General features: G+C 48.5%; 1 protein-coding gene across 1 annotated transcript in view; it reads left to right on the plus strand.

The window, feature by feature from the left end:
- Positions 1-12,448, plus strand: part of LOC116943733 (receptor tyrosine-protein kinase erbB-4-like) — a 131,673-nt gene that overhangs the window by 62,365 nt on the left and 56,860 nt on the right. The window contains exons 4-8 of the mRNA XM_076068121.1: positions 2,422-2,559; positions 6,264-6,329; positions 7,800-7,918; positions 9,746-9,887; positions 11,684-11,803. Coding sequence (XP_075924236.1) covers positions 2,422-2,559; positions 6,264-6,329; positions 7,800-7,918; positions 9,746-9,887; positions 11,684-11,803 — 585 coding nt within the window. The remainder of the gene's footprint in view (positions 1-2,421; positions 2,560-6,263; positions 6,330-7,799; positions 7,919-9,745; positions 9,888-11,683; positions 11,804-12,448) is intronic.

The raw sequence follows: 12,448 nt of genomic DNA on the forward strand, positions 1-12,448 counted from the left end.
ATACGTGTCGGAGGGATTGGGCACAGATCAGCTGTGACTGTAAGGGGTGACACACACACACACACGCGCAGCGGGGGCGTGTGCGCTTGTGTGTCGAGTCAGCGCGTGGATCTCTGCCACGAGAATTCCACCTCCCTCCCCCTCCCTCCTTCGTGAGACTCACGCCATTGGATGTTAAATGGTGGAAAAGTCGACGCATTACCGTGCTTTCTCCTTGGCGACTGCGCCAAAGCGAGACTTGTTCACGCAGAATATGGTCACTGGCTACCAAGAGGGCGTTGTGAACTATAAGAATGAGATGTCCCCCTGTTCTCACACCCGGGGGGTTCTCAAAGCCTATGTAGAGGCGATGTGTCGATCGTTCTGTGGGCCCTCACATGGGTTTTGGCATTTTAACACATTTCCACGTTTCGCGGTTGTGTTTTTTTTCTTCATTTCTTTCTCATTGCACTGATAAAGTCCCGCCCGATCGGCCAGTTGTCGTAACAGAATTTCGCTTTTGTGTTGAAATTCGGTGTTAATGTTTTACTTTATTATGATTTGCCATTCCTCTTTATGCCATCTATATACGGCCACGATCCTGGCGACTGTATATGCACGAAGAGATGCAGGCAAAACACCTCAGTATAAGTGGATTTGGCAGCAGTTTAAATTGGCGATCACATCCAAAAGTTTAGGCCTGGGGCCATGGGCTAGAAATTACCATGGGTCACACTTGGGCGGACTGACAGCAGCGTCTGTTGTTGCTGCACAGGCTGAGTGAAGGCAATCCGTCGTGCCTCTCAATCACTAGCATGGGAAATTCCCGACAGGTGCATTCACAATCTCCATTGAATAGCCGCTGCACGCTGACTCGGAGGCACGGTGGCTTTTTTTATTTACGGCCACCGTTACAAAAACTGCTTACGCGAGCCCAGCGTGTGATCGTGTGAGCAGGGCCTCGCCGAGGAATGTGCCTCCTAAGTGGGAGTCCGGCACGCGGCCGACACGTTTTCGCGAATTTTAACGAATGATGATGATGATGTCGGTGCCGCTGCGGCCGTGTTGCCGGTGGAGCGCCGAGCGCACCACCTTCTTCTTCTTCTTCGTCATCTTCTACTTCTTCTCGCGTTTGGAAGAGCGAACAGCAACTCTTAACTAAACTAAAACTATTTATTTTTATTTTACCAAGTAAGGCCCACTGATCTCTATGTAGCGCTTTTTCACTAGCGACCCGGCGGACACAAATGGTTCCATAGTTCATTTATTTGGTATAGCGCTGTGAGCCATTCGGCTCTTGAATCGGGTGCAACCGCAACAAACATAAAAACAAAAACATGAACAAGAAAACATCTTAAAGTGATTATGTGACTGTGCAAACAGAAAATCCAGGAAATGATAGCTCAACGAAGTGGCTTATCATCACCAGGAAATTTATAACAGCCAAATATATCCTAACGCCTGTCGAGGGAAAACCTGGAGGATCCTGAGAAAAAATGCACACAATGCTGATTCCACAATTAAAGTTACAACTGGTTGTTGAACCTTCTGTAGGTTCACGGAATTGAGTTCTAACAGTATTGTAGCGGGAATGATAACTTTGCACTATTACAGTGGAATTCATGGTAATACTGTATAGTGATAGTAAGAGGATGTGAGGTTAGTACGGTAAGCATTCACACGATATACTCCTGTGTGTGGCGACATGTTAACGCCCTCGCCTGGTCGTGGGTTCGATCCCGACCCTGACGCCTGCTGTATATTTGGAGTTTGCGGTGTCTCTCTCTCATCATCATCACGGTGGCTAGGAGATGTTGACACTCTCGCCTGGTATACAGGAGGTCGTGGGTTCGATCCCGACCCTGACGCCTGCTGTATATTTGGAGTTTGCGGTGTCTCTCTCTCATCATCATCACGGTGGCTAGGAGATGTTGACACTCTCGCCTGGTATACAGGAGGTCGTGGGTTCGATCCCGACCCTGACGCCTGCTGCTGTATATTTGGAGTTTGCGTGTCTCTCTCTCTCTCTTCCCGTGGTCGCGTGGATTTTGCTCCAGGTCCTCCGGTTTTTCCCTCCACATTTACAAACATGCATTTAGAGTATTCGGCTGCTATAAATTCCACATGATGAGAAGCCAGTTTAATCGAGCTATCATTTGTGGCCAGGTCGCTTCATTCCCGCTGGGGCTGATCAACGAGTACCGCCTGTGGGGATGCCAGCATTGGCTGACCATTTTTTTCTGGCTCCTCTTGCTCTCACACTCTCGTGGTTTTTTCACCTTGCGCGCTTGTTGCGTTCACGACCATTAACCACCTCCTTTGCTGTGCAATATACCTTAACGCACCGCGAACAGGGACGACGCGCCGTGCTTGTGCACGATAGCTCCAACACCCCCTCCCCTGTCACCCACTCCCACCCCCCAACGCCCCACCACCGCTCAGAAATCCTGCGTGGAGGCGTCTACGTGAGCAGCAATGAGTTCCTGTGCCACGCCAACACCGTCAACTGGGACGACATCCGCAACCGCAACAGCAAGGAGAACTTCAGCAGCCGCCTCAACTTCACCACCAGCCAGTCCTGTGAGCGGCGGCGCCGCGTCCGTCCATTTGTCCGTCCCTCCGTCTGTTCGTCTCTCCGTCTCTTTGTCTCTCTGCCCGTCCATTTGTCCGTCTCTCCGTCTGTTCGTCTCTTTGTCTCTCTGCCCGTCCATTTGTCCGTCTCTCCGTCTGTTCGTCTCTTTGTCTCTCTGCCCGTCCATTTGTCCGTTTCTCCGTCTGTTCGTCTCTCCGTATCTTTGTCTCTCTGCCCGTCCATTTGTCCGTCTCTCCGTCTGTTCGTCTCTCCGTCTCTTTGTCTCTCTGCCCGTCCATTTGTCCGTCTGTCCGTCTCTCCATCCGTCCATCCATCTCTACGTCTGTCCGTCCATCCGCCCGGCCCGTCGTCGGCGCTGCGACGAGCGACGAGAGGGTCGCCTGAAGCACCGGCGATGCGAACCGAAGCACTCGCGTCGAGGAGGGGAGTGGGGGGGATCGCCCCGACGTTGTTGTTGGGGACTTATTTGTCCGAGTCGATCCTCGAGTTCGCGTGTGGAAGCTTAAATAATCTGTGTAAAGTTACAAAAAAAAAACAGGTAACTCAACACATTCGTCAATGACGCTGGTGACCTTATGAGATGAAAAATTATATCTTAAAAATAATATTTAATGATTGACGTTTCCGGCAATGGTCCGTCTTCATAGCGCACGGTTCCTGCAGTGAAGAAGGGCCATAGCCCAAAACATCACCGATTATACACTTTGGTGTTTAAAGAGCACAAGTGTTAGGGAATAGGTTTTACCCTTTTAACTGGCACAAAAACTGACACCTTTATTCAAGGCATCATGTTTGCAATAACCACAACACAAGCAGTCAAAATGCAAACAAAAAAGACAATTCTGATAATAATATGCACTGTCCTTGAATTTGATTGGTCCACACCCGAGACAGCTTTTCTTAGAGCCTAGTCTCCATTGGTGTTGGACCAGAAGACGCCAAAAGGCGTACAACTCAAAAACAGCGCACTATCAGAGTATTGAGGGCTCGGGGTGAGCATTAACATTATGAGACCTTCTTTGCTAGAAACAAGATATAGGAATAGGTTTTACCCTTTTAACTGGCACAAAAGTGTTGTTATAGACGAAGGGTGTTGAGTATTTGCATATTTATTTATTTATTTGTGCTTGCACGCCGCTGGTGACGCAGCAGCAGCATCACCAAATAATTTGTTGAATAATGTGTATGTCAGGGTCGGTCAGTGAGCGACTCATAATATAAGGAATTAATACGTGAGTGTGACTTTGTCCCGTGAACGTGCTTATGCAAGGAATATCAGGCTGCCGTGCAAAACCATCAGACAAGCAAGGTGATGGGGACATTTACATAATGAAAACTCCACGTAGACTTTGGTTGTTATTACTGGGGTTGGTGACATCTTCTTTCTCTGGTTCATGAGGGTGCATATTTTCGAACACGTTTTGTGTTAACTTCACTTCATTTTTGTTTGCGTTAAGGGCTTGTAACGATCGGGCGAATGTATGCATGTCGAGAAACCCGTCCACCGCTCAACAGAGCCAGTTGTTATGTGTTTCACCTCACTCACCGGTGATTTGAGGGACAGACACATTTAGTATTTAGATACAGATTGCATATTGCAAAGTTTGGAATTGTTCTTTAAGTCTGGCCACATCATTCGGTGGCCCAACCCACGAATACATTTTAGATCACAGAGAATGTCGCAGCCTCATTTTAGCCACAATTCTTCATGCCAACCTAACAGTCGAGAGAGCGATGCGGCATTCCCGGTTGGCGTATTTGTCGTAACATTTTGGAGATTGTCTAGAAGTCCATGGGAGAATGTGTTGGCTCCTGATTTTCTGTGCACATTTGCGTTCGTGGACATTGAGGTGACAGGCAGGAGGCGTTGCATTACACCCACTGAAAGACATCGATTGTGCTTTTTGTTTTTTTGCCTGTGGTAGCTTGTGACTTCAGTAGCGTTTCATTGTCAGGAAATAATCAGTCAGAATATTTGGTTGATTGATTGAGAACCTAAAGGGAGAATGGCAATGGAAATTATTCTCGTGTTTTATATTTTGCTATAGGTAGTGACGTGTAAATCACAAGTTGATGTGACATTAAAAACACACGCAGAATGATGAAACCTGTTTCGTCTAGTGCGGGATTATTATTGGAGTGATCTTCGTACTTTAAAGGCACTGGGGGCCTTGCAGTGACAATCGTGCAGTGGATGTGCAGTGATCACACAAGCAGTCACTACGCGATTGTGGGTTACCCACTGCCCTGTTGATACAAATGAGTTACCATATGAAAGAGTTAACACTTTCAGGCACCACTTTTGGGAGTAATATAACTTTAAAAGTTGTTACTTTTAAACACATTGCTTGATAAATAACATGCAGTTGACCGTCTGGCTGATTGCAATCGTATTTTCGAAGAGTAGCTCTTGGCTCTTAACGTGCGTCCAAAAGCTTTAGTTGGGCAAAATGAAAGGTACCGCTCATATTTATTCTCCAGAGCACTTTGAAAGCAACGCTCTTTAAAATGTAATTTGGAAGGAAAAGTCCTCACCGTTTCGTACCTGTGCTAAATAGAAATCGGATATCTCTCAATGGGCACCGTATGGCTTGTGGCACGGAGACACAGGAAAATGATTCATTATAATCACTCCAGTCTGAGCAACACTTGCAAACTACCAGGAAAGCAGCCCGATGATATTCACAGTAATCAATGACTGAGAGTGAATGTATTCACCTCCCTGCGATTTGTGTATTGCAGTTTGGTGAATGTGATTAATGATGATTGTACGATAAAACACGAATTATCGTCGTGTTAATAATAACACAAGAAGAGCACCGCAAATAAGAGTTAATAATAAAAAAATGCACAACGTTTCGCAAGATAATGTTTGAAAGCGAGGTTCGTGCGCTGAGCGTAAGTTGAGAGGCAGAGAAATTGGCGGCGTCGTCTGGGTGACTTTCATCGGCAAGTTTTTTTTTTAAAACTGGTCATCAAAAACAAAGAAAATGTAATTCTCATCAGGCCCCATGGTGCAGAGTGGAGTCTCCGACTCTTACTATCCGCTCCGTCTCTCCGGTAAACATTTCTGTTGGGAGGTTCACACCTGGAGAAGCACAGCGGACAATGTGCACCCGTGCGTTGGTGAAGGCGGCAGGCCGGTGGTCCTGACTGAGAGGCCACCGTGCCACAAATATTTAGAGCAACTGGATTATGCTGTTCACGTAGCTACTTATTAAATGTTGAACGGATTATTTGACGATGCTACTGCGTTGGTGAGTGGTGCATAAGCAACAATTAATACATAAATAAAATCCTCAACACATTCATCAACAATGCCGCCCTAAAAGGAAACATTATAGACGATGTTTCAAAACAGCACCTATGATCTATTTTTCGGGCAATTGCAATGGCCCTTCTTCATAACATGTGACGCACGCGCTATGAAGAAGGGCCATTGCCCAAAACGTTGGCTATTATATTCCATTTTTTAATGCCACGCATTTTGTTATTGACGAGTGTCTCGAGTTATTCTCGTTATTTGTACTTGTGCACTGCTGCCAACACAACCTCGGAGGAGTTCTTCGGACGAGCGTACGTGCTGTCCAGAGAAGCATGCAAATTACGAACATGTATAAAATAATTCGTTGTTAAATGCGTAAGGCAACGTCCCTGCTGTGAGTGACTGCGTGAAAACCGATGTCTGCAGGCCAGCCGTGCCACCCTTCGTGCAAGAACTTCTGCTGGGGATCGGGACCCCAGTACTGCCAAACGTGTACGTGGCGTGTCCGCGTCGTGCATCACCACTCCACCGGCTCGCCACGCGTCGCGGCCGCCCCTTAGCACGGCCACGCATCTCCAACTCAACACCAGGGCAGGATCGGTGCTGAGCATCTCGGCACAGCATTAGACAAAACTATTTTTTTCTATTTTACCAGGGAAAGCCCACTGAGCTATATAGTGGCTCATTTTCAGGAGTGGCATGGCTATTACAAATGATAGCTCAATGAAGTGGACATTTATAGCTTCCCAAATACTCTAAGCGCATGTTTCTAAATGTGGAGGGAACATGCAAATTCCAAATATACAGCAGGCATCAGGGTTGGGATCGAACTCACGACCTCCTGTATATAAGGCGAGGTAGTTAACATCTCACCATGGAGTGGCTCCTTTTCAGAAGTGACCTGGCCACAGATGATAGCTCAACAAAGTGGCTTATCACGTGGAAATTTATAGCATCCAAATAATCTAAACGCACGTTTATAAATGTGGAGGGAAAAGCCAGAGGTGCTTCTGAAAAATCCACGCGACCACGGGGAGAACACGCAAACTCCAAATATACAGCAGGCGTCAGGGTCGGGATCGAATTCACCGACGCACACTGCACATTCAGAATGTGAATAGGCAGCGCTGCGACATAGTGCTGCACTAACAGTGACAATACATATATATACATTTTTGTCATCATCATCATCATTGAGATTGCTAACAGCCACGTATCATCATGTTTTCAAATACCCCCGATAATCGCAGGGCCAGTTAATGCACACATTGCGTTCCACCGACTCATATCGAAACGCCGTCAAATTAAATTTGCTTGAATGGACAAGGGGGGTACAATTAAGTTGCGTCCGTCAGAGCGTTAACCGGTTGTTGTTGTGGTGGTGGAGAGCTGGCGGAGCGGCTGACGTGCTGGTAGACCTGGAGTTGGTGGTGGTGTGAGTGACATCTAAATCGGTGTCGGGCACCGCTTCACCGGTCCGCGCTGACCGGCTTGGTTTAGTTTCATAGTTTCATTTGGCGAAGTATAGTTTAATAAAACCCCGTCACTGACACGGCTTGGTGAAGTATAGTTTAATAAAACCCGGTCACTGACACAGCTTGGGGAGGCTTTTATCCAGCAGTGTACTGACAACGGTTTGTACATTATTATTTAAATTGCCATTATATTAGTTAACATCTCGCTTGACTTAATAACCATCCTGAATAACGGATTAAATGTGATTTTATTCCTCACTCCACAAAAGGTGTCAGCAGGTGGGACTGCACGTAATACACAAATATAACATACGTAACATACTATCCAAGTGGTGTGCATATAGGGTTTGCGGTAAGCAGCGCAATGTTCTAGAATTAGCGCCCTTTCGAGAAACGTCGCACTGGATCTGCTGCCCTGTGGAGAAACGTCTTCTGCTCACGCTGCCGTCGTGATTGTTCCGCTCCCGTAACCCCATCGGGGACGCAGTCACCAGCACAATCTGCGCCAAGCAGTGCGACGGGCGCTGCTACGGCCTCGACCCAAACCAGTGCTGTCACAAGCACTGTGCCAGCGGCTGCACCGGCCCCCGCGAGACCGACTGCTTCGTAAGTCCCCCCCGCCGCCTTCCCATCCCATCGCGCTCTCGCCCTCGCTCACTCCAGGGGAAACCCTGCACTGCTTGGGAATTTCCTCCCATCGTCCTCCCTTTCACCCAGCAAGCTCTTGGAGGAGCCGCGCCTCAATTCAAGACAACGTGCTGTGCGGGCTCTTTTTTTCCGTCACGATTTATGGACGGTGCCGTTTTGTCGCTGGCCGCTTGATGGGGTTTTGGGGCCTTTGGGACTACACCGGGCAAATGCACAAAACCGAAGAGTTAAAATCCATGGGGAAATTACAATCATGGTCTACACACGTAGAGATTAAAGGCAACCTTAGTTGAAACTCAGACTCGGTGACTATTATTTCAGCTGGTAAGATCCACCCCCACTGCCCGGTTGTAAGGTTATAAGTTAATACATTTGTGCAAAAAACTTTCCCCCAGTACGTTATATTGGTTGGTAATATATTGTAGTGAACATAAATAAAGTATTTTTTGGGTTAGATCACATGAATATAAATGTGGCGGGTTAACGACACGTTTATACTTAGGCGATCTAGCCCAAAAAGCCTTTATGATGCGTAATAACATTGGTCGCAAAAGCCTACTACGTGTTCAACCATTGCCATGCATTCGACATGCACGTCGCGATCACCAACATTTAATTGGCGAACTACACAAGTTCCATCAATCGACTTTTTTTTTAAAAAACAAAATCACCCCCCGCTTTACGCGGCTGTTTTGATGGGTGACGGAGTGAAGCTCTTTAACATCGAGCCACGGCCCACGCCGATAACACGTTGATGCCTGCGCCATTAAACACATTTAGCGGGCCTTTGATCAGAGCAAACGCGAAAACCCGACACCGTGCCGCTGTCCATATTTATCTGGAGTTGTTTTGTCCGCAATGGAAAAGTGCGACCGGGGGGATAAAGAGACGAAAAAATGCATCGCGTTTTCAAACGGCGAGTTGGCTTCCACGCAGCGCCTCGCGAGTGACGCCGCCGCATTAGCATCCGCAGCCGGAGATAAACACGCGCGCCTGCTCCTGCAAACTGAGCCGGTATTTGCCCGAATGTATCATTGGACCTGGGAGGGTCGCCTCTCCATCAACTTTGAAACCAGGGCTCTATCCCCCCCCCGCCCCCCCAGAAAGCAGTCTCCCTGCCTCCTCTGAAAGGGCTCAAGACAAAGCGTTGTTCCGGTCAACCGTTACAAAGTCCTCAATGCTCAGTGAAAAGCAAGTGCTGTCCGTGTTTTTAGTGCTTTAGAATTCACACAGCCCGTCGTTAATTAGCAGCCAGACTGTAGATATTCGGAGCCCGTGCGTCCTGCAGTGCGATAGCCCTGTGAATTAAGTACCCCCCCCCCCTCCTTAACCTCCTTCCGTTCCTCCCGTAAAGCCTCACCTCTTCTCCATTGCCCATTCTTTTCCTCTTCCCTCCCCCTCCGCTCCTTCCCGTCCCTCCCCTACCATTTCGTGATCCCCAAGTACCCCCTCTAACGCCGTCACTCATTCCGCCATACGACGTAGCGCGCCCTTGCCGACTCCCATCATTCCATTCTGTGTCACCGCTTCGTAAGCTCTCTCATCAAACGCCTCGAGCGAAGGCGCTCTCCAGAATACAAATATCAGTTCGATAATCCCCCACGCGGCAATCTCGCGCTGCGGCAGGCACAGCGGGGGACGATGTGACGACATCGAGCGTGCTCCCCCCTCAACGTTTCACCAACCGTCGCCGCCGAGTGAGACACCTGCGGGTGTGCTCGGGCTTGCCCGATACGCCACGTGGCTTCCAACACCTCCGTGCCCGCCGTGTCCGTCCGCGTGCAGGCGTGCAGAATATTCAACGACAGCGGCGCCTGCGTGGATCACTGCCCGGCTCCGGTCTTCTACAACCCGTCCACCTTCCAGCTGGAGTCCAACCCCAACGTCATGTACAGCTACGGAGCATCCTGCGTCAAGGAGTGCCCCAGTACGTGCCCCCTGCCCCCCCCCCCCCGCCCCCCCCCCCGCCCGCCCCCCCCTCCTGCCTACCGTGGGCCACTTGTAAAAGGGGCAATTGCTCAGAGAGGCGGTATTTTCAACTGTCACGCAAAGGCGGATTGTGGAGGGGGGTTATTATCGGGGACTCCAGAAAGCACTTTTTTCTCATCATAGGGCGGCTGATGTAGATGCAGAGCAATGACTACAACTTCACATTACAGGTGGTCAAGCCGGGCAACCGTGTCAGGAGAAGCGGAGTGCATTGCTTGTGCGTTTCATCGTTATATGTTGTTACGGTCTGTTCTGGATGCATGTAGGGCATCTGAGACATGGGAGCATCAGGGCATCAATATTATGGTCTAGGATTGGTGTTTATGAACCACCGATCTAGGCTCTGTCAAGGCCCCCGGACCTATAGGGAAAGTCGCCGTACCCTTGACTGGGTGGGACGTGTGGGGGAAGGCGGAAAGATGGTTGCCGAGCCGGTCCACCGACCGAGGGGAAGACCTAAGGGCAGATGGTGGGGCACTGCCAGGGCAGACCTTGGAGGTCACTGTGCGGCAGCAGCTGTGGCATCAGGCAGAGGTGTAAATGAAAACGGTGTTCTTCACAAATTTTCGGAGGGGCGGTCACTTTCGCCGATACGACATCGTCAGTGTGAGGGCTGCCACACATTTAAAACCACTGGGGTTTGACAGCAGCACGATGATGAAGATGATGGGGGGGGGGGGGGTGTTTCTCACATTTTGTGCATTGTCGGGAGGCCACACATTTATTACAGATAGATCTGCAATGAAGAATACTGGATAAAAGTGTTGTTTTTGAGGTGCGGTGGTAACACTGACGACTATGGCCTCGGTCTTGAAAAGCAACATGGAGATTTAAAGCTGTTGAGGGATGCACACAAATGTGATTGATTGCTTCAGCACTAAAAGACAATTTTGAGCTTCAGAATTTAGAAAATATCTAGTTAAGTAACATTCGAGTTTAAATGCAATTAGAACCAAATTCCAAGATATGTATTTCTAATTTACATTGCATGTTCAATAATACACCCACTCGAGTTATATACACGTGTATAATCTAATGGGATTTGTGAAAGAAACAATGCACTGAGCTACCATTAACAGAACAGTTAAAGACACATTTATATGTATGTGTATTACAATAAAACTGGTTTAATATTGAAATGTACTTCCTGCGAAGTATAAAATAATGCAACTTGCATAGGCATGTGATCTAGGGGTGGGCAAATTGCTTTCATAATAATGCACGTGAGCCGAGTATAGTGCAGCAAAGGCGCATACGTGTCCACAGTAGGGCCCTCTGTGCACACTGCCTGAGCGGTGTCGACACATCTGTACACTGATGTACACATCTGTACCCTTATGCGCTGCATGTACGGGGAATATGGGTTTTAAAAAATTATAATTTTTAGCACTTTCCTCAATACACTGTTGGATGAAGGCATTCGCACGCTTGCAATGGGTCACAGGGGTTGTTTGACCATACTTTACCACGCTGGTTGCAGCGGATTGGTGAAAGGTGGGTGAGGAATCGGGGGGGGGGAGAGGGGTGGTGGGACCGGTTGAGATATCGCACGCCACTGATGTAGGCCGTGACCACAAATGTATGTATGTTGGAGTGGGATTGGCGGATGGCCGCGGGGGCTGTCAGTTGGGGCAATGAAGTAAGTACAATCGTTGGATCGATTGGTCGAAACCGGTGTGGATGGGGAAATTCATTGACAGACGTTTGTTGTTGTTGTTGCCGATTTCCCCGCAGGGAATTTTGTCGTCGACTACAACTCCTGCGTGCGCTCGTGCCCGGTCAACAAGACCGAGGTGGAAGATGGCAGTGGAGTGAAGCACTGCAAACCCTGCCCGGACAATCTCTGTCCTAAAGGTCACACACCCATGAGCGAGCGTCGCAACGCAGCGGATTATTGGGCACCTGCTGAGCTACCTCTCGCCACAGTCATTTAGTAGCCAGGCTGGCACTGTATTTATTATGATGCATGTTTACTTCGGAAAGCCTCATGACAAACATTTTTTTTTCCTGCCAAGTTTTTGCAGTCGTTGCCAGATGATTGCTTGTGTTTGCTACAATAGAGTCATTGGCAGGGTTAATAACAAAATAAAAAGGCAATATTTGGATGGTGTCGCTGGCACACGATGGCCTTCTCTCGCGAACTACATCTCCAACATGAAGCGGACGGCGTCGCCATATCTTTTAACGGATATGCGCACCGCAGTTATAACCGGGGTGGCCGATTTAGTTACCACTGGTTTCGAACCGTGAATCCTTCCAAACCGAGCGGAAAACGCGCTATCGCCCGTCCCCGTCACCCTTTGTTACCCGGGAATTGCAGCGTTTCTCTCGGGATGTTCTCATCGTGATTAGAAATTGTGAAGAGAAACTGGAATCACACTTGCGAGCTTGCTTGCCAAAGCCGCTGGAGGCGTATTTATTATTTTAAGAGTTTACGGCAATGGTTCGCATTTGTTTTCTGACTGAGTGCCGGCGTCATTGTAGATGCACAATCATTTG

The sequence above is a fragment of the Petromyzon marinus genome, chromosome 19, assembly GCF_048934315.1.
Source record: "Petromyzon marinus isolate PM22_M1 ecotype Great Lakes invasive population chromosome 19, UKy_Petmar_22M1.pri1.0, whole genome shotgun sequence".
Taxonomy (NCBI): Eukaryota; Metazoa; Chordata; class Hyperoartia; order Petromyzontiformes; family Petromyzontidae; genus Petromyzon; species Petromyzon marinus.